We start from the raw sequence: 22,845 nt of genomic DNA, 5'->3' as shown, positions 1-22,845 counted from the left end.
CATTTGTGGAATAAATTAAGTCTTGGGATGAAGAACTGTGGAGTAACTCGAAGTTTTATTAGTCAGCAGCAGAGCATCTATCAAAACTGTTCCACTGGCATGTTCTGTACAAGGTAAATTAAACGGTTCTGTAAGAATTAAAGCATCTTAATTTTGTACTAAATATCAAAAGTTGTTTCCGTGGCTTGGTGAGCCCACAGAGAAACTGCATTTCATCATAAAATAATTAATTTGTGGGAAAAAAAGTATCAACAGGGGTCCTATGCAGAGCCTCTATTTTAATAAATACCATTTTATAGTACCAATGCAGTATTAGTGATACTGGGCAATATCAACCAAGGAGATCCCGTTATCAAGCATGTTTGTACCATATCGTTGACAGAGGACATAATTGTGCAATATGCCCTCAAATGACACAGCAACCATACCTTAATATTGTCTCTTTCCTTACTTAAACAATGCAACCTCAAACAGTACTAATGGGGTGAGAGAGAAGGATCCATTTATTCACTTAGTTAAGACTAGGTGAGGAGAGGCGTCTCGGGCTCCAATCTTGCCACTTCCTCTTATTTGGCCGCAACAGGGTTTATTCCTTTTAAACAGCGATTGTGCTTACAACCTCTGAGTGTTCTACCTTTTTCCTTTACTGTGATTGCGAAAGAACCAATTGGACAGGTTTTCTTGAGTTAGGTGTTAAGAGGTAAGTTTATTATACTTAACACTCTAACCCGATTTAAAAATACTCTACACATTCACGCACACTTTCACATGAGAAGCTCACACATGCAAATAGATTACAGAAGCGAAAAATGGATTTGGTTATTCAATTAAATGAATAGAACTTAAATACAGTCTGTAAAGTGGGTGATCCGGTAGTCTTCGACTGACGTTGTATTCTTGAAGTTTTTGGTTGGTCAAAGTGCACTTTGGCTGGCTTGCTTTGCTCAGTTTTCCTGAAGGCAGACTTGGTAGTTGATTTTCTTCCCCTGATTGCTGGTTGTAGTGATCTGTAGGCTTGGAGGATCCCTCAGTCGCAGACGGTTTTTTTCTGGGGAGAGGGGAGCAGCCCCCTTCTTCGCTGCTGTCCACTCAGTTATTGCCTGTCTACTTGTTTCTGCTGTGTAACAAAACTTGTTTCTTCAGAGATGAACAGGCGGTCACATGGTTCTTCTCAATCCTCTTTGTTTCTAAATGAGGTCCAAAGTCTAAAACCCAAAACTTCTCTTCGGTGAGGTTGGCAGTGTTCACCCCCTGGAGGGATGTCACCATTTATCAATGCATCAAGGTGGTTTGGAATGTCCTGCTAACGAGTGATCTGGTTAATGTACTCAAGTTCGCCAAAGCATTGTTTTGGCTGGGCTTGTTAGACTTTTTGTCTCCAATTCAGCCTTCTGGTATTTCAAATGTAAATTGCAGTGGCCATCCGAGTTGCTAGTTTTTAAAAAAAATTAACTTGTAGGATTTTTTCCATTTAAGAGTCGAAGGTAAGTTTCCAACCGATTAAATTAATATTTCCCATTTGGCATATAGGGTTTTCCTGACAACTTATTTTGCTAACAGTGTAATTATTCTTACAGACCTGAGCTGCGTGTGGCTTCAGTTGATGGATTAGAAATCCATGTTCCTAAGGAAATAGCCCATTTTCTAGAAGAGTTTTCTCATTCAAGGTTTGTGGAATGCAGATACAAGGAAGCCAGGATGTTTTATCAGGTTAGTCTGTCTATCTCAATAAATTCCTGATAGTTTGGCTAAGTCTTGTTGCCGTAAAAAGCTGTAACACAGTTAGAGCATTCAAAATATTTTGGTTCAATGTCTAGCAACTAACTTTCTGGTGTGGGTCAAAATATTCCACAGTTTTGGTATAATGGATACACAATTTGAGATTCAGGTGAAAAGGGTTGGGGCTAGAGAAGAGAATAGATTTGATCTTAATAATACAACTTGCCAATTTTTTGGCAAGATTTTTCACTATTGAGCTAAATAGTGAAATAAAAGGGAGAAGGGGCAAAATAGTTTGAATATATGAAATAGAAAAGTATTCCAGATATCAATCTGCATAAGTTGAAGAAAAATCATTACTTTTTTGGTATTTTCAGTGTTTGGATTAGAGTTTAAAATCGAGACCAGTAAGTTATTTTTAATGCGAAACCGTAAATCAATGTAACTTTTATTGCATGTTGAATTGGGCTTCAAGGTTTATTGTGGACCTTTGGAGGAAAGTAATGATTTGTTTTGAGATTAGACAATTTTGGAGCATGCAGCCTGTCCTTAACTTGAAATGGAGGTCAAATAGTCAAAAATAGTGAGCTACACTACTTATCCAAATGAATACAAAAAGCCCATAGAGATGCCTTAATAGTAATCCTGTCCAGCAGGTTCACACAAACCAACGTGTTTCTAGTCATTTTTATGGTAATTTCCTAATTGTATGCTTGCTTTGCATCTTTGTGCAGAATTACATGAGCAGTAGATTGGTCTTGTTTCTCTGAGCAGTATATCTTTCTTTGTCCAAGTATAATGGCTTCATATTTATTCCTCATTCACTGGCTTTATTACAACTATAATTGTATGATTTTGTCAATTTACTCATCACTGTACCCTTGTCTATCACAGCATTGTTTTGGGTGGGAGGGCTTGCAATGAATTAACATGAAGTTACTCATAACCGGTCTGGCTACATTCACAAGGGTGTATCAATTTTATAGGACGGTAGTTCACTTTTTCTCTACTTTATTTTCAATGTACAACTGTTTCATTATAGGTATATCCTGAGGACACATCCCAAGATGCCATGGAATTTAAGAAAAAGGCGAAAGATTTGCTTCATTTGGCTGCAAAGACATTGAATAGACAGAAGGTGCCATTCTGGCTCAGCAGTGGAACATGTCTGGGTAAGGTACCTTGTGCATATTCTGGAAATGTACTGAGAGTTGCTCTGCAAACATACGGTAACATTTCTCCTCCTCTTCTTTGGCCTCCTTGTCCCGAGAGACAATGGGTAAGCGCCTGGAGGTGGTCAGTGGTTTGTGAAGCAACGGTTGGAGTGGCTATAAAGGCCAATTCTAGAGTGACAGACTCTTCCACAGGTGCTGCAGATAAAATTGGTTGTCAGGGCTGTTACACAGTTGGCTCTCCCCTTGCGCTTCTTTCTTTTTTCCTGCCAACTGCAAAGTCTCTTTGACTCACCACATTTTAGCCCTGCCTTTATGGCTGCCCGCCAGCTCTGGCGATCGCTGGCAACTGACTCCCACAACTTGTGATCAATGTCACAGGACTTCATGTCGCATTTGCAGACGTCTTTAAAGCGGAGACATGAACGGCCGGTGGGTCTGGTACCAGTGACGAGCTCACTGTACAATGTGTCCTTTGGGATCCTGCCATCTTCCATGTGGCTCACATGGCCAAGCCATCTCAAGCGCCGCTGGCTCAGTAGGGTGTATATGCTGGGGATGTTGGCCGCCTCGAGGACTTCTGTGTTGGAGATACGGTCCTGCCACCTGATGCCAAGGATTCTCCGGAGGCAGCGAAGATGGAATGAATTGAGACGTCGCTCTTGGCTGACATACGTTGTCCAGGCCTCGCTGCCGTAGAGCAAGGTACTGAGGACACAGGCTTGATACACTCGGACTTTTGTGTTCCGTGTCAGTGCACCATTTTCCCACACTCTCTTGGCCAGTCTGGACATAGCAGTGGAAGCCTTTCCCATGCGCTTGTTGATTTCTGCATCGAGAGACAGGTTACTGGTGATAGTTGAGCCTAGGTAGGTGAACTCTTGAACCACTTCCAGAGCGTGGTCACCAATATTGATGGATGGAGCATTTCTGACATCCTTTCCCATGATGTTCGTTTTCTTGAGGCTGATGGTTAGGCCAAATTCATTGCAGGCAGCCGCAATCCTGTCGATGAGTCTCTGCAGACACTCTTCAGTGTGAGATGTTAATGCAGCATCGTCAGCAAAGAGGAGCTCCCTGATGAGGACTTTCCGTACTTTATTCTTCGCTCTTAGACGGGCAAGGTTGAACAACCTGCCACCAGATCTTGTGTGGAGGAAAATTCCTTCTGAAGACTTGAACGCATGTGAGAGCAGCAGGGAGAAGAAGATCCCAAACAGTGTAGGTGCTAGAACACAGCCCTGTTTCACGCCACTCAGGATAGGAAACATTTAATATCATTAAATAAGGTAGCGAGGTTAGAGAAGATGTGGAAGTATTCAGACTCCCAGCAATTGTGAAGTTAAGCAACCCCCTGTGGCTTTCAGAATGGAAGGAATTGAATGGTGTACAGTAATAAAATAATTTTGAGTGGAAATTGCAATCACAAGAGGATTAATGAATGCCAGATTAAAGAACCTGAAAAATCTTAGAAGAAATTAACCTGGAATCAGTGGAATGGAGAAGTCTCAGGAATGAGCATTAAACCAAGAACTGGATGGAAATATGTGCAATTAGAAAATTGTGTACCTCAGATAATTTAAACATTTGTTCTCAAAGGAATAATTCGTAAATATTTGTATTTCTGGAAATTAAAGGCAAGGACCACATTTGGAAAAAGAATGGAGGGCGGAGAGAGCCTAAAATGTTGCAACACATAGATGATGTGTATGTAAATAGGCTATTTGTCTAAAACTTCAAGGATAAACTGAAGAATGTAGATTTAAAAGTAACCACCCTCAATCAAGACTAGTCTAGCGCTTAGAGGAAACTTCTGTCTCGCCCTGCTCTGGGTTGTGACCATGTAGACAAAGCTCCCAGCAAAAATGTATATGGCCAAGTTGATGCTGACTCCTTTTTAGAAGAGCTAGGTACCTGGCTGGAGGTAAGGTTGGTGGTTCCAGGACAAGTGATTCTTGTTGCCGTGGGGGCCAGAGTTGAATGGTGCAGATATGGGGACAGATAAATATTGACAGTTTTACCTCATGAGCTTTGAGGATCAGTGAATATTGTCACGGAACTGTGTTTATTTTCTCCTCTAATTAAAACAGTGTGCCTTTAAGACAAGAGAGAGAAGTGTTCGATTTCTGAGTCGGTGTGCCAGTTGCACTTGTTACCTAGGCAACAGCAGGAGAGAAGAGGTCACATGGTTTCACTTAAACTGTAAAAACCAGCTGAAACCAGTTTTGAGAGAGACCAGCAAAGTGTAATTACTGAAGGAAAGAGCTGTCTATTTCTTTTAGCAGAAACTCTACAATGAGCTACAGGCCATGTTAATAGCCTAAGGAGGAAAAAACTCTTTGAAGAGACTATTTGTATTGCTGGCGTAAAGTTTTGACTGAGAGACTGTCGGTTTTAAAATCCGAGTGGACCTGTTGCTATACTCCTTGTTTAAAGAACTGTTTGACGCCTGCTGCAGCCAAAGTGCTTCGAATGCCGATCTACTAAGACACTTTCATCAAATCTACGTGGAGACTTTGAGTGGCATTTGATTATTTTTATACCAGGCTACCTCACCCATCAGGAACGTAACCCACAAAGACTAACAGCCTAGTTATTTATTTATTAAACAGCTAATTTTTAAAAACGTTTTCTGAAGAAACCGGTTAACTCTGATTTTTGAGTATATTTGTGTGAATGGGGGAAGTTAGGTTAAGATAAGTTATAAGGTCTTTAGATGTAGGTTTATCTTAAAAGTGTTTAAGATTTAGTATTCATAAATAGTTAATTTGTTGTTGTCTAAAGGTATCTGATTTGGTCTGTTTTATTCTGGGGGTTACTAGAGTGTTGAATTTGGCTGTTTTCCAGTTGGGTGGGAAAACTTTAATAATATGCTGTGACCTGAGGAGCGATGGGACTGAATTTGACAGTGCATTGTTCCCACCTTGGTTGTAACAATATGCAAAGATTAAATGGTTGGAGTCAAAATAGATGGCCTGTTGAAAGAGTGGGCTTTGATGGGCCAAATGCTTCTAATTTTGTGATTTTTTTTTTTGAAAATAGGAAGATAGATTTGCATTTATATAGCATCTTTCGTGACCTTGGGACATCCCAAAGTGCTTTACAGCCATTGAGGTACTTTTGAAGTATAGTCATTTGTAATGTAGGAAAGTTGTAGAAAACATGATATGGCAAGTCAAATCTTTTGGAGGAAGAATGGTAAGACTATAGAAGGAAGTATTGGCAAGCAGCAGACCAAAGGTCACAGAGAAGGGGCATTCAGAAGAATGGAAAGAGATTGGAAAAGAGAACATTACATTGCTAATTTCCAGATGGCGCTTCCAGTGAAACAGAGGATCTGTTTCCCCCGCCCCCCCCCCCCCCCAACATTATTGTGGGAGGTGAAATTGTGAGGAGGGCATTATTTTCTCCCCCTTTCAGAAACAAAATGAGGTCTTGAACATTGCAGCTGTTACAAGTGCTTTGGTTTTTTTTTAAAAAAGAGATGTGTGCCTTTAAGACTGAGAAAAGGATTTCTCTGGCAATAGTGAATGCTGAACTGGGTGGGGCAATTGCAAGGCAATCTGTTTTTCCAAGCCACTCAGCAGAGAGAAATAACTGTTGGGGAGATTTTAGTTTCTCTTTTGCAAGAAAATACTAGTTTTGGCTGAAACCTGTTTTGGAGACCAGAGAAAGAGAACTCTCTGAAAGAAATCAAAAGACCAGTTTGCTACTAGAAGGAGTGGGAAGACAGCCCAGAAACATACTCTGTTGAAAAATAATTCCTGTATCAAGGGAAATACGAATCTCTTCATGAAGTTAAAAGAACTTTGAAGGAATTGCAAGTTGAAGGGATGGGAGCTAAAATCCTTGTTGCTGTTTATGCCTGAAGAAAGAGAAAAGACCCAGGAAGAGGAGTTGCGATACTCTGGAGAATCTCTATCTCGAGTGAGTCCTGTTGCATTGTTATATTTTTTTGGAAGCTCCTGAACTCTCAAAGTTTCTACTGTAGGACTGCTACTTAGAAATCCAAGTAGACGTGTTGCTACACCTTTTGCTGGGAGATCTGTGTGACACCTGCTGCAGACAAATTGTCTTGAACGCCTACCCATCGCAGACTGTTCATTAATTTCACCTGGTAACCTCGAGTAGCATCTGACTCTGGGACACCTCACCAATTGGAAATATTCTACCAGAAGTTACAACCCAGTTATTTTATTCCTAAGAAACAGTTCTAACTTAAACCAATCTTTTAAAAGCGGTTAACCATTGATTTTTTAATAAAAATGCGTGCATGAGGGTTAGGAAGAATAAGAAGTTATAAAATCTGTTCATACACATAGATTTTTCTCATCATTTAAAATTGGTTTATCAATAGTTAATTTGTTGTTGTTTGAAGAAACCTGGTTTGGTGTGCTGTATTCTGGGAATAAATACGGTGTTTAATTTGGCTAATTTCCGGAAGGTGGGAAACTTTACTAATATGCTGTGACCTGTGGAGTAGTGGGACTGAATTAACAGTGCATTACTTCTGCCTTGGTCGTAACACAGCCAAGCAAAAGTGATGGGCTCAGAAATGAAATAAGCAACTGCAAGTGAACCACTGATAACAGGACCAAGCATGTGGTCTTTTGACAATCATTGTTACAAATTGTTTGATAGTTTGGATTTTTTTTTTAGATTAGAGATACAGCACTGAAACAGGCCCTTCGGCCCACCGAGTCTGTGCCGAACATCAACCACCCATTTATACTAATCCTACACTAATCCCATATTCCTACCAAACATCCCCACCTGTTCCTATATTTCCCTACCACCTACCTATACTAGTGACAATTTATAATGGCCAATTTACCTATCAACCTGCAAGTCTTTTGGCTTGTGGGAGGAAACCGGAGCACCCGGAAAAATCCCACGCAGACACAGGGAGAACTTGCAAACTCCACACAGGCAGTACCCGGAATCGAACCCGGGTCCCTGGAGCTGCAAGGCTGCGGTGCTAACCACTGCGCCACTGTGCAGTTAGTAGAGTGAGCCTCCAAAGGTCAATACAAAAGCAAAATACTGCAGATGCTGGTAGATCTACAAAGATCAATTTGCCTTAAATTTTGATTTTTGATTTTTCTAGGATGGTTCAGACAGTGTAATATCATTCCCTACAGTAAAGATGTAGATATGGGAATACTGATAAAGGATTATAATGCTGACATTATCACTGCATTCCAGAGGGCTGGACTTCCACTGAAACATAAGTTTGGGAAAGTGAGTTAACTGCATGATTTGCTACGTCATCATGAATCATATATTTCTTACATAATTAAAAACATTTTGTCCATTAAATGCTTTGCATCAACAAGAATTGGTTTCTTTCACACTCGAGGCTTTTTGTAGGGGAACAAAACTGCATAATTGGTTCAAGTATTATGTAAAATTGTGTTAGCTGTGGCATTAGCTCAATTTCTCCATTCATTATACAAGTAGGGAAAAGCTACGATAAAGAAATCTTATTACTTTAGAAGCTACAAATCAACAAATGGCAACTGCTGTAAAACCAACCAAATCTTCAACTGGCCATGTTGCTTCCTTTCTATACACCAATAAACACAGCTTAAAAATACCATGGGTACATTAACAGTGATATAATTCTGGGGAAAGGAAAGCTAATTTACCTGTTAAAAGTTGCTTCTAAGAAGTTTCTCCAGCATACATCTGTCACTTATGTGAACCCTGGTGCTTGAATTCCGCTCTAAACCCAGCACTTAGATTATTCCACCGGACTGCAATGTTTTAGTTCCTGTTGGCGCATTGTATGTTTGAGTGAGCAAGGGAGAGATGCATCGTCAGAGTTTTAAGGTTTCGCCCTTCTTCCGTGGAACACTAATCTGGGATATATTGTGATGGCCATATCATGTAAAAGCCCAACAATAATTAGGCAGCAGAAGAAGAGACCAAAGAAGTATTTTAATAACCTTGTTTAGCTGTTGAATGGTGTGTGTTAAAGGTGTTGTTTGAGGCAACTGTTTATTTTGTGTCATTGAGAAGACCACTTGCTTTTGCTGAGATTGGAGGGAGATGCTTCATTGCTCAGACATTGTGGCAGTTAGCTGTAGAAAATGAAAGGCCACTATTCACTGGAAACTCTGAGGTAAAAAGCCCTCTGGGCCAGCACTCACCAAACAAAAAGTTTCAGTAAGAGCTGGAAATTCACTGTGGACAATAGAGGGGAGAGGAAATGCATGGATTGTGTAACTAGCTTCTCTTTGCCATTTTATTGATTGCTTTATTCTGGTATTTCAGATTTTGGTTTACTGTATATTTTCCTTTCTGGGTGTGAGGGTAGTTTGGGTCAAATTGAGCTGTTCTGTAAATCCAGAAAAGCAGCTCATAAACAAGTCTCCCCACTACACTCCAAAACCATCTTTTAAAGTCTAGATCCTAATGAGAATCAGTTTGAACTGGTCTCAGATCAGACGGCAGTACCTACTATTAGTTAAAGCAACCCTAATCTCAACAAATTAATTTAGTCCAACCTTTTTATATTTCATTTCAGGAAGATGACAGTCTAGAGCTTTCCTTTCAGGCAGCAGGTGTGAAACTGGATATATTCTTTTTCTATGAAGAGGATGATTACATGTGGAATGGAGGAACTCAGGCCAAAACTGGCAAAAAATTCAAGTATGTTACGAACAATATCTATTCACTGCAACTTGTGGTCCTCTCCTAAAAGCTGTTTCTAAACAGTTAAGAGCTTGCTGTCAGAAGATATCTACAATGCAAAATAATGTCTACTAAACATTGCTCCCGACTTCACAGGTTATCAAGAATCAGGTCTGGAGATGCATACATATTGCATCTGTAATGGCAGCATGTATGTTGCATACTGTTCCTGCTGTGCTGTATAAATATCACTTATGCTATGCACACATGCCTCATCCTGACTTGCAGCAGGGCAAGAAATATAGGCTGTGCAATTTGAATTTTTTCAGGGGATCAGGATTTTTTTTTTTAAAGTTCTGTTGTGTGGTCAGTACTCTTTATGATGCACTGTGTGTGGGTCTTTCATTCCGAGTTGGGTGTGGAACAAGAACAGCAGTGCCCTGACAACTGAAGGCAAAGACTGACTCAGGTCACACACCAAGGCATCCCTTAATAACAGTAAGATCACAACTGTTTTATGTGCATAATATTCAACAATTTTTATTATCCAACATTGATAGGGGCATGTAAGTGGTTGGAGCCTCAACAGTAAACATAAGTTCATCAAATTTTTTTGACTTAAAAATAGCTAAGGTCTGTGCAAGAATCTGATGGTACACCTCATAAAGGTGGTGTCAGATTGCAAATTGTCATTTAGCTTAATTGTACCTTTTTTCAAGATCCTTTCCCTGCTGAGTCAGTAGTGACTTTTTTTCTGAATTTTCTCCTCTTTCCGTTTTTATACTAAAAACTTGAAACATGAGATTTTAAATTGGCAGTAAAAGCTGATTTTAAAGATCAGTAAGAATATAGAGATGACTCTTTCTCTTCCTTTTGTGTATTCCTTTTTTTTTGTAAAAGCAGTCTCCAGATCATGACGTACTCTGATATCTATGCTATCTTAAATCTATTCCATACAAAGATTCTGCTTTTTTGCTGCATTTTAATGGATTAGAGCAGTTTTTTTAAAAAAAAACTTTTATTTTCTCCCCCTGTCAGAAGGCTTTGAATCCTACTTTTTCATAAGCTGGATGTTGATTGGAACAAAATTTGTGTTTTACTGGTTTGACGCATCTAACAACTTTAAACCATTCCATTCGCATTTTGAGTCATTTTTGTGAACTCCAGATTTTGTTTTTTTTTACAAAAGCCAAGCATTACAGAAGGTTTGCTTCTCCCAGGTGACCTTAACTAAAGTTGGCTGCTGTTTTTCACATTTCAACAGATGGTATTCTTCCCATTTTTTGTTTTGCTGGTCCTGCTTCATGTATCTGAAATGTTTACAATGCATAAAGCACAAGTGGCACTCGCCTGGCCAAATGTTCAGCCCTGGCCATATCAGTTTGCTTAAACTCTGCATGAGCAGCAGCCCTGCCCAGGTTTCTTGGGGTTGAGTCCAGCTCGACTGCTGGTTGAACCACCTCTGACTGTGCCCTGGAATCAGAGAGCATGCCAGATGTTCCATTAGAGACATATAGTTTACACCAGCAACAATACATTGCATCTATATAGCATCTTTAGCATAGCTAAATATCCTAAGGTGCTACATAGGAGGGTTATCAAACAAAATTTAACATGGAGCTGCATAGGAGATGTTAGGTCAGGTGACCAAAAGCTTGCTCAAAGATGTAGGTTTTAAGGAGCCTCTTAAATATAGAGAGAGGTAGAGAGGTTTAGGAAGGGATTCGCTGAGCTTGGGGCCCAGTCAAAGGTGGGACAAAAAATCAGGGATGCACAAGAGACCAGTTTTGGAGGAACACTGATCTTGGAGGGTTAAGAACATAAGAAATGGGAGCTGGTGTAGGCCATTATTAAACCCTTCGAGTTGAAGGGCTGGAGAAGGTTATACAGATATACAAAATACTGGTGGCTGGTGTGCAGGGTCAAGTCAAAATGATTTGATACACTGAAACCAATGACTGCTAGAGCATTTTTTTTTAAATGAGTAAGTTTTTTTTAAAGAATGAAACCACTGGAGTGCTGACTTGGGTTGCAATAGAGTGTTACAGTGGAAGTTTGGTAAGTAAGGATAATTAAGGGTTAATTTTATCTTAAATCTAATCTCTTTTATTTAGCAGATCAACTTAACAGTTGCTGTTAGGGTTGGGAAAGGTGAGTTTTAGACCAGCTTTAAACAGGGTTCACTCAGGCTCTGCTTGCAGCTGCACCTTGTGAATTAGAGAATTGGTTTAAACCAGTTTTCAGGGGGCTAGAGTGAGTCAGTATAAAAGTGAGCCATCTTACAGCGCTGACTTGGGTTGCAATAGAGTGCAACAGTGGAAGTTTGGTAAGTGAGGAAGTTCGGTAAGGAGGGAGCGAGGAGCTCCTTTCATGTCCTACCTGTCCTCAGAGTGAGGGGAGCCCAGAGCTTCCAAAGAGCACAGCTGACTGGGAGAAGACTCGGAGGGCAAAGTTCCAGACCGATAAGAATAAAAAAACTTACCTCTGGTTAAAAAAAACAAAGTGACGTCACAGGAAAGCTGTGACCTGATTGACTGGTAGGGAATTTCTTTTACTGAATTTGAAAAAGCATTGATAAAAATTGATTAAAACCCTAATTAACTAATTAATAAGTAGAGTAACTAAAACAGAGGGAGGAGATTACTGTATTTAGTTAGCATTTAATATTTATAGTAGGAATCTAGCACTAGGGACCATATAGTTATAACAATTTAGTAAGGATTTAATAAGTATTTATCTTAAATTAATTTATTAATTAGTGCTAGAAATGTCAGGGGTGAAGTGCTTCACCTGTGAGATGTGGGAGGTCCCCACTACATCTGCAGGAAGTGTACCCAGTTGCAGCTCCTCACAGACCGCATGGATCGGTTGGAGCGGCAACTGGGTGCACTTAGGAGCATGCAGGTGGCAGAGAGCGTCATAGACAGGAGTTTTAGAGAAGTGGTTACACCCAAGGTGCAGGCAGATAGATGGGTGACCGCTAGAAGGGGCAGGCAGTCAGTGCAGGAAACCCCTGTGGCTATCCCCCTCTCTAACAAGTATACCGTTTTGGATACTGTTGGGGGGGATGGCCTATCAGGGGAAGACAGCAGCAGCCAGAGCAGTGGCACCATGGCTGGCACTGTTGTTCAGGGAGGGACAAAGCGCAGAAGAGCAATAGTTATAGGGGACTCTATAGTCAGGGGCACAGATAGGCGCTTCTGTGGACGTGAAAGAGACTCCAGGTAAGTATGTTGCCTCCCTGGTGCCAGGGTCAAGGATGTCTCTGAATGGACAGAGGGCATTCTGAAGGGGGAGGGTGAACAGCCAGACGTTGTGGTACACATCGGTACCAATGACATAGGCAGGAAGAGTGGCGAGGTCCTGCAGGGGGAGTTTAGGGAGTTAGGTGAAAGTTAAAAGACAGGACCTCTAGGGTTGTAATCTCGGGATTACTCCCTGTGCCACGTGCCAGTGAGGCTAGAAATAGGAAGATAGTGCAGCTAAACATGTGGCTGAACAGCTGGTGTAGAAGGGAGGGTTTCAGATATCTGGACCATTGGGATCTCTTCAGGGACAGATGGGACCTGTACAAGAAGGACAGGTTGCATCTAAACTGGAGGGGCACAAATATCCTGGCTGCGAGGTTTGCTAGCGTCACTCGGGAGGGGTTAAACTAGTGTGGCAGGGGGGTGGGAACCAGAGCAGTAGGACAGCAAGTGAAATAAATGAGGGGGAACTAGTAGATAAGGCCAGTAAGACTAAGAGGAAGAGCAGGCAGGGAGAGCACAGCGGGACTGGTGGTCTGAAGTGCATTTGTTTCAATGCCAGAAGGATAACAGGTAAGGCAGATGAACTTAGAGCTTGGATTAGTACTTGGAACTGTGATGTTGTTGCTATTACAGAGACTTGGTTGAGGGAAGGACAGGATTGGCAGCTAAATGTTCCAGGATTTAGAAGCTTCAGGCAGGATAGAAGGGGATGTAAAAGGGGTGGGGGTGTTGCATTACTTGTTAAGGAGAATATCACAGCTGTACTGTGGGAGGACACCTCGGAGGGGTTGTGCAGCGAGGCAATATGGGTGGAGCTCAGGAATAGGAAGGGTGCAGTCATGATGTTGGGGGTTTTCTACAGGCCTCCCGACAGCCAGCGGGAGGTAGAGGAGCAGATATGTAGACAGATTTTGGAAAGATGTAAAGGTAACAGGGTTGTAGTGGTGGGTGATTTTAACTTCCCCAATATTGACTGGGACTCACAGTGCTCGGGGCTTAGATGGGGCAGAATTTGTAAGGAGCATCCAGGAGGGCTTCTTGAAACAGTATGTAGATAGTCCAACTAGGGATGGGGCCGTACTGGACCTGGTATTGGGGAATGAGCCCGGCCAGGTGGTCGAAGTTTCAGTAGGGGAGCATTTCGGGAACAGTGACCATAATTCCATAAGTTTTAAGGTACTTGTGGATAAGGATAAGAGTAGTCGCGGCACACAGATAAGAGTTATGGGTGGCGCAGTGGTTAGCACCGCAGCCTCATAGCTCCAGCGACCCGGGTTCAATTCTGGGTACTGCCTGTGTGGAGTTTGCAAGTTCTCCCTGTGTCTGCGTGGGTTTCCTCCGGGTGCTCCAGTTTCCTCCCACATGCCAAAGACTTGCTGGTTGATAGGTTAATTGGCCATTATAAATTGCCCCGAGTATAGGTAGGTGGTAGGGGAATATAGGGACAGGTGGGGATGTGGTAGGAATATGGAATTAGTGTAGGATTAGTATAAATGGGTGGTTGATGGTCGGCACAGACTCGGGCCGAATGGCCTGTTTCAGTGCTGTATCTCTAAACTAAACTAAACTAAAAACTAAACTAGTCCTCGGGTGAAGGTGCTAAATTGGGGGAAGGCTAATTATAACAATATTAGGCAGGAACTGAAGAATTTAGATTGGGGGCGGCTGTTTGAGAGTAAATCAACATCTGGCATGTGGGAGTCTTTCAAATGTCAGTTGATTAGAATCCAGGACCAGCATGTTCCTGTGAGGAAGAAGGATACGTTTGGCAAGTTTCGGGAACCTTGGATAACGCGGGATATTGTGAGCCTCGTCAAAAAGAAAAAAGAAGCATTCAAAAGGGCTGGAAGGCTAGGAACAGACAAATCCCTTGAGGAATATAAAGACAGTAGAAAGGAACTTAAACAAGGAGTCAGGAGGGCTAAAAGGGGTCATGAAAAGTCATTGGCAAACACGATTAAGGATAATCCCAAGGCTTTTTATACATATATAAAGAGCAAGAGGGTAACTAGGGAAAGGGTTGGCCAGCTCAAGGACAGAGAAGGGAATCTATGTGTGGAGCCAGAGAAAATGGGCGAGGTACTAAATGAGTACTTTGCATCAGTATTCACCAAAGAGAAGGACTTGGTGGATGATGAGCCGAGGGAAGGGAGAGTAGATAGTCTGTCATGTCATTATCAAAAAGGAGGTGGTGTTGGGTGTCTTGCAAAGCATTAAGGCAGATAAGTCCCATCAGGCGCTGGATCTACCCCAGAATACTAAGGGAGGCAAGGGAATAAATTGCTGGGGCCTTGACAGAAATCTTTGCATCCTCATTGGCTACAGTTGAGGTCCCAGAGGACTGGAGAATAGCCAATGTTGTTCCTTTGTTTCAGAAGGGTAGCAAGGATAATCCAGGAAATTATAGGCCGGTGAGCCTTACATCAGTGGTCGGGAAATTATTAGAGAGGATTCTTCGGGACAGGATTGACTCCCATTTGGAAACAAACAAACTTTTTAGCGAGAGGCAGCATGGTTTTGTGAAGGGGAGGTCGTGTCTCACTAATTTGATTGAGTTTTTTGAGGAAGTGACAAAGATGATTGATGAAGGAATAGCAGTGTGAACTTCAGTAAAGCCTTTGACAAGGTCCCTCATGGCAGACTGGTACAAAAGGTGAAGTCACACGGGATCAGAGGTGAGCTGGCAAGATGGATACAGAACTGGCTCAGTCATAGAAGACAGAGGGTAGCAGTGGATGGGTGCTTTTCTGAATGGAGGGATGTGACTAGTGGTGTTCCGCAGGGATCTGTGCTGGGACCTTTGTTCTTTGTAGTATATATAAATGATTTGGAGGAAAATGTAGCTGGTCTGATTAGTAAGTTTGCGGACGACACAAAGGTTGGTGGAGTTGCGAATAGTGATGAGGATTGTCAGAGGATACAGCAGGATATAGATCGGTTGGAGACTTGGTTGGAGAAATGGCAGATGGAGTTTAATCCGGACAAATATGAGGTAATGCATTTTGGAAGATCTAATGCAGGTGGGAAGTATACAGTAAATGGCAGAACCCTTTAGGAGTATTGATAGGCAGAGATATCTGGGCGTACAGATCCACAGGTCACTGAAAGTGGCAACACAGGTGGATAAGGTAGTCAAGAAGGCATACGGCATGCTTGCCTTCATCGGTCGGGGCATGGAGTATAAAAATTGGCTAGTCATGCTGCAGCTGTGCAGAACTTTATTTAGGCCACTCTTAGAATATTGCATGCAATTCTGGTCGCCACACCACCAGAAGGACGTGGAGGCTTTGGAGAGGGTACAGAAGAGGTTTACCAAGATGTTGCCTGGTCTTGAGGGCATTAGCTATGAGGAGAGGTTGGATAAACTCGGATTGTTTTCACTGGAACGACGGAGGTGGAGGGGCGACATGATAGAGGTTTACAAAGTTATGAGCGGCATGGACAGAGTGGATAGTCAGAAGCTTTTTCCCAGGGCGCAAGAGTCAGTTACTAGGGGACATAGGTTTAAGGTGAGAGGGGCAAAGTTTAGAAGGGACGTGTGAGGCAAGTTCTTTACACAGAGGGTGGTGAGTGCCTGGAACTTGCTGCCGGGGGAGGTGGTGGAAGCAGGTACGATAATGACGTTTAAGAGGCATCTTGACGAATACATGAATAGGATGGGAATAGAGGGATACGGACCCCGGAAATGCAGAAGGTTTTAGTTTAGGCAGGCATCAAGATCGGCGCAGGCTTTGAGGGCCGAATGGCCTGTTCCTATGCTGTACTGTTCTTTGTTCTATATGTTGATTTTATAGTCCAAAATAACACAAAAGCAAAATACTGTGAATGCTGGAAATCTGAAATTAAAAAAAAGTGCTGAAGATACTTGGGTCTGGTAGCATCTGTGGAGAGAAGAACAGAGTTAACATTTCAGGTCTGTGATCTTTCACCAGCGCGAAGAAAGTTAAAAATGTAATAGGTATTGAGCGAGTGAAAGGGGGAGGGCAGGAAGAAGAACAAAAGGGAACGCCTGTGATAGGGTGGAGAGCAGGAGGGATTAAATTACAAAAGGTTTCATGGTGCAAGGCCGAAGGGTGTGGTGTTGGGACAAATAAAGAAACAAAAGCTGTGTCTAGAGGAGGTGTGAATGGCAGGATCCTGAATAGCTGCTGTCTGAAAGCAAAGGAAATAGAGAAGGGACAGGGAAAAATCCAAACTCTCAAAGAAAAATGAAACAGAATGGGGGCAGATGTTATGATCTGAAATTGTTGAACTCAGTGTTGAGTACAGCTTTCTGGAAAGTGCCCAGTGGAAAAGATGAGGTGCTGTTTCTCAAGCTTGTATTGAGCTTCATTGGAATACTGCAGCACGGCAAGGACAAAAGTCAGTGGAAGCAAGATGGAGAATTAAAGCCACAAACAGCTAGTAGCTTGGGGTCAGGCTTGTGGCCTAAATGGAGGTGTTCACCGAAACGGGAACCCAGTCTCTGTGTGCATTAATTTTTTTCTTAATTTAGTTTTGTGCAAAATATCCCACTGCTTTTGCTATGTTTGCTTAATCTGGTTTCTTATTTTCTCACCCGATTGTTTTTTTACAGATACATATTTCCTAAATTCACTCTGTGCTGGACTGAATTTCTAGAACTGAAAGTACGAGTCCCCTGTAAAACACTCGCGTATGTGGAAGCCAACTATGGGAAGAACTGGGAAATTCCTGTAACCAGTTGGGATTGGAAAAGTTCACCAGCTAATGTACAAGAAAATGGCATTTGGCCTCTCCGGGATTGGGATGAGGTCATCCAGATACACTGAGCGTGGTTGAAACTACATGGGGGGAATAAAAGAGGAGCATTGATGCAACGAATGAACCATAACTACATGGGAAAGGGAGCTTCAATGTTTAGTTCTCTCTGGTGGGAGAATTACTGATATCTGAATATGAGAGTGTTACAGCACCTGGAGCTGATTAGATGAAGGCTATCTACTGGGGTTAATAGCAGTAAAGGTTTCCCTCTGATTTGGAAAATAAACCTCATGACATAGAAAGACAGTTTGGTTACTGTAATTCATCAAACTGAACTACATTAATCAAGCCTTAATTAAGTTTCATGCTTACGCCAGTAAAAGAGGTTTTGAATTATTTTGTGAATGTTGTGCTGCTAAATGCTACTTTACTTAGATTAAACTTATCCATTTCTTTTATTTATGAAAGTTATTCTGCAGTTTAAATAAACTAATAGGTTCTGGAGACAATATATAGGCAACTCCTGGGTACAGATGCTGTGTACGAGATGTTGAGATGCTGTAGTGTTTACTACACTAAAAAGAGTTAGTGCAAACAAGAAAGTTTGTCTTCACAACTAATACATTTTTCCCTTTTCCATCGATGCCATTATTTTGCCCCCTTCCTGATTTATATATTATCTCTGTCGCTAAGCAAATGTTTCCATGGATGAGTCATTTTAATGTGCAGCTCAGTATAATATGCAGCAAAGTACAAACTGAGATTTGGACTCTGAGGGTAGAAAGCGAGGATTGAGATCTGGTATAATGTCCTCCCTGTTTTTTCTGAAGTGCTTTTTTATGAAGATGCTCTTAAAATCTTAAAAATTCTTCTGCTTTCAGTAAAAGATCCTTGGTGTTAATTTTTCATTCTGAAGGTTGTGCAGTATGAAAAATGTAGAATATTAGTGAATGAGTTTGGAAGTCCATCTGTCTAGGACTATTACCGTTTAATATATCTGGTGTATCCTAGACGTGGCCACCTATGACCCATATGGGTCATTGACTCAAGCTTGTGAAACCCCTCTCTATATAGACAGGACTTTAGTATCTACCCAACCCAGTGGAACCCTGAGGTGATTCCCTAATGACCCTGACTCCCCACCCCTCCCTGAGCATGCACCCAGCTACAGTGACAACTTCAATGTGCCAGTGACTTTTCTTGTCAGTGTTGTGACAAACTGCACAGCAATGTTTAAAAAAAAAAATAATCATAAGAAAGAAAGAAACTTCGATAAAAATCTATCAATCACACCACACATTTGGCTTTAGTGCAATGCAGTTGTTTTGCACAAAAACTGCTGGGTGTTAATTTCTCAAACATCTGAATAATGCACTGCGCTCTAATCAGTTTCCCAGTAAGTTGCTGCCTAGTGTAACACTGAGCTCCACAGAACAGCATGTTTGCCAATTTGATCCCTGCTCCGTGTGCCGAGTTCTGTCCTCCGCTAGCAAGGCAGTAGAAAGCAGTACAGTTAGTCTCTGTGTATGTAGGTCAGACTATCTGGCTAGTCAACTTACTAGAAACCTTTTTCATTGAGGTGAAAGATGCAGCATATTTTATAACTGCCAGAATTAAGTAACTAGAACATCAGTTTATATATTTAATTAAGGTGCTACAAATTAATGAACTGTGGTGAATATGTGTAAGTGACACTACTGAATAATGTTTACATTTTGCAGTGAAGACTGCTGGTCATTCTGACCTGTTGAAAATTCTTGTGAAATCTGTGATGTATTTTGCTACTGTTTCTGAATTATGGGAAAAAGGGTACTTTGTGGTTTCACCGAGCATTAAGTGCCCTATGTTTGGACTTAACTTGCATTTGAGCACAAGATGAAGAAACGAGCTTTGAAAAAAGTGTTCAGATACATCGATCATTCTGCCATAAGCTCAAAGGACTTTTACTCCATCAGCACAAGCTTGCACTTTTATTTATGATGCCATTTTTTTTTATATATTTGTGTATATGTGCGTGTGAATGTGGAATCGTCCAACCGAAGTTCAGGTGAAACTAATTATTGAATAACAAAAACGATTAAGTGGAAATTATTATACAATGGCATTGACTTGGCATGTTTTTCCATCTTATTCCTGCGCACAAACTGGAATGTGCAATGTATGAGATCGTGTTGCAGCCTGTCGGATGTTTCCATTCATTATTTTGCAGTTTTAGTTTGGGTAGATTTGAAATGTGTTTAAATTAACTGGAGATTTCATTTATCAATACAAATGTGTAGAAAGCTGGATTGTACTGAGTATAATGTACCCGGATCATGTTTTGTGAATGGTAGTGTATCCAGAATTTGCAAAAGTGCCAAACTTCCATTGTTTTCAGTACAGGATCACGTGGGAATATTATTCTGTATTAGATCAATTAAAGTACAAGAGAAGCATCTTGCTCGTTTCTTTTACATGCATGTAATTAAATCTCAATCTTTATATCTCGCAAATAAGCCTCTTTCTTAAAAATAAAATAGACCTGTGAATCATGGGAGTGTTCCACCTATACCCCATTTGTGAAGCTGCATTTTACTGCCAGTGCAAAATCCTGCACTATTCTGTGCTTATCTGTGGCATCAATACTGTCTGTTGTAGAGGTATCTTGCCTCTTAGAAAATATATTTAGAAAGCACCTTGAAGCTTTGGTGCTTATGGAATTGTATTTATTGTACTGTTTTTAGTCAAAGGTTCTAAACAGTCACTGTAGCTATAAGGTCTTAACTTTGTGCATGTTTGGTACATTTGTGAAATTTTGCATATTTCAAAACTTGTTTTAGGAATAAATTGTAACTTGTTCCCTTTGTCGTTATTAATTGAGCAATGAACCGTACGTGTAAATGACCAATACCGTTCACCTCTGGTTCCCAGGTTTAAATTTGGCAGAGAGGTGGGAGGAAGTCCCATAAGAACAAAGATAATTACAGCACAGGAACAGGCCCTTCGGCCCTCCAAGCCTGCGCCGATCCAGATCCTCTATCTAAACATGTTGCCTATTTTCTAAGGTTCTGTATCTCTTTTCTTCCTGCCCATTCATGTATCTGTCTAGATACATCTTAAAAGACGCCATCGTGCCCGCATCTACCACCTCCGCTGGCAACGCGTTCCAGGCACCCACCACCCTCTGCGTAAAGAACTTTCCACGCATATCCCCCCCTAAACTTTTCCCCTTTCACTTTGAACTCGTATCCTCTAGTAATTGAATCCCCCACTCTGGGGAAAAAGCCTCTTGCTATCCACCCTGTCTATACCTCTCATGATTTTGTACACCTCAATCAGGTCCCCCCTCAACCTCCGTCTTTCTAATGAAAGTAATCCTAATCTACTCAACCTCTCTTCATAGCTAGCGCCCTCCATACCAGGCAACATCCTGGTGAACCTCCTCTGCACCCTCTCCAAAGCATCCACATCCTTTTGGTAATGTGGCGACCAGAACTGCACGCAGTATTCCAAATGTGGCCGAACCAAAGTCCTATACAACTGTAACATGACCTGCCAACTTTTGTACTCAATACCCCGTCCGATGAAGAAAAGCATACCTTCTTGACCACTCTATTGACCTGCGTTGCCACCTTCAGGGAACAGTGGACCTGAACACCCAAATCTCTCTCGACATCAATTTTCCCCAGGACTTTTCCATTTACTGTATAGTTCACTCTTGAATTGGATCTTCCAAAATGCATCACCTCGCATTTGCCCTGATTGAACTCCATCTGCCATTTCTCTGCCCAACTCTCCAATCTATCTATATTCTGCTGTATTCTCTGACAGTCCCCTTCACTATCTGCTACTCCACCAATCTTAGTGTCGTCTGCAAACTTGCTAATCAGTCCACCTATACTTTCCTCCAAATTATTACTGTATATCACAAACATTCATGCAATTTTAAGGCATAAATTAATTAGCTTAAGTGTAGTTTAGTGACAAAAGTGCATTTCTGCCGTGAGCCCTGCTTCCCAGGGCTAGACCTAAAATGGTGAACAGGGAAGCTGTTGTACACAGTGTGTGTTTTATTGTACGTGGCTTGTCCATCTCAGTGCTGGTTACCTTTAAATTTTTTGCACGGCCACGCATGCGCGTTATTTTAAAGTGGACAGCTTGTGAATACCTGCGCGGTTCCTTTGGATTGCTGCGCTTCATACGTGCACCTTAGAGGGAACATTGGATGTATAACACGCCACCTGAAAAGGTGGTGGCAGCTGATTCCATAAATAATTCCATATAAAGGGGCAAAAACAAGAAATGCTGGAATCACTCAGCAGGTCTGGCAGCATCTGTGGAAAGAGAAGCAGAGATAACGTTTCGGGTCAGTGACCCTTCTTCGGAACTAACTTCGGGTCACTGACCCGAAACGTTAACTCTGCTTCTCTTTCCACAGATGCTGCCAGACGTGCTGAGTGATTCCAGCATTTCTTGTTTTTGTTTCAGATTTCCAGCATCCGCAGTATTTTGCTTTTATCCATATAAAGGGAGTTGGACAGGAACTTGAAGCTGAGGAGCTTCCAGGGTTCTGGACAAAAAGCGGGGATGTGGGACGAAGCACCTACTGCTCTTTCTAAGAGCCAGCACATGCACCAATAGGCTCTCTGTGTTGCAAGTTTCTATGACTCTGAATTTTGCTGCTTTTAGTCCGAAGCAACTACCTTTTCTGTTTTTCAGCTGTCAATTGTGTCGAGTCCTTTATATTACAAAATCTAGAAAGAGGTGTGTGCCTCTCAACCTTTCCTAGATTGAAACCAGGGTTGTCTAACATACGACCTGCGGGCCAGGTTCCGGCCCGTGGGTGTAAACTGTACCGGAGTCCGTGAAAGGAGATGGGAAATTCTGCATTGTCAGAACGGCTTTTAAAAAAAGATCGCAAGTTAGTTTGACAGCTGACAGATTCTGACATTGGGAGCAGCAGTTTCTGAACTTCGGACAGATTCGGGGTTTTCCAGCGGCCTTTAAAAAAACTGCGAATCTGTCCAAAGTTCGGAAACTGCTGCTCCCGATGTCAGGATCTGTCAGCTGTGAAACTGACGAGTTTTTAAAAAAACTGATCAACCATCTGCTCAATGATCTCGCTCTCTGCTGCTGTCAGAGAAAGGGGCAGAGAGAGAGTGAAGGGGGGGGGGGGCAGAGAGAGAGAAGGGGTGGGGCAGAGAGCGAAAGGGGGACAGAGGGAGGGGGAGGCAGAGAGAGAGAATGGGGGATAGAGGAGGGAGGGGCAGAGAAAGGGGCACCTAGTCAAAGAGCCTTTTTCTCCAATCTCCAATATTTTTATAACTAGGAAACTAAAGTATTCAAAGGAAATAAAGGAAACTTGC

The 22,845-nt window shown here is 41.8% G+C and overlaps 1 protein-coding gene across 4 annotated transcripts in view; it reads left to right on the top strand.

The window, feature by feature from the left end:
- Positions 1-20,315, top strand: part of fktn (fukutin) — a 32,766-nt gene extending 12,451 nt beyond the window's left edge. For all 4 annotated transcript variants that reach the window (XM_068030537.1, XM_068030540.1, XM_068030538.1 and 1 more), the window contains 5 exons: positions 1,578-1,710; positions 2,762-2,891; positions 7,999-8,132; positions 9,421-9,545; positions 17,355-20,315. In XM_068030537.1, the coding sequence (XP_067886638.1) occupies positions 1,578-1,710; positions 2,762-2,891; positions 7,999-8,132; positions 9,421-9,545; positions 17,355-17,568 (736 nt within the window). In that variant the 3' untranslated portion in view covers positions 17,569-20,315. The remainder of the gene's footprint in view (positions 1-1,577; positions 1,711-2,761; positions 2,892-7,998; positions 8,133-9,420; positions 9,546-17,354) is intronic.
- The last annotated feature ends 2,530 nt before the right edge of the window (positions 20,316-22,845 follow it).

The sequence above is a fragment of the Heterodontus francisci genome, chromosome 4 (genome assembly GCF_036365525.1).
Source record: "Heterodontus francisci isolate sHetFra1 chromosome 4, sHetFra1.hap1, whole genome shotgun sequence".
In the NCBI taxonomy this organism is placed as follows: Eukaryota; Metazoa; Chordata; class Chondrichthyes; order Heterodontiformes; family Heterodontidae; genus Heterodontus; species Heterodontus francisci.
This window is presented reverse-complemented; position numbering and strand designations above follow the sequence as displayed.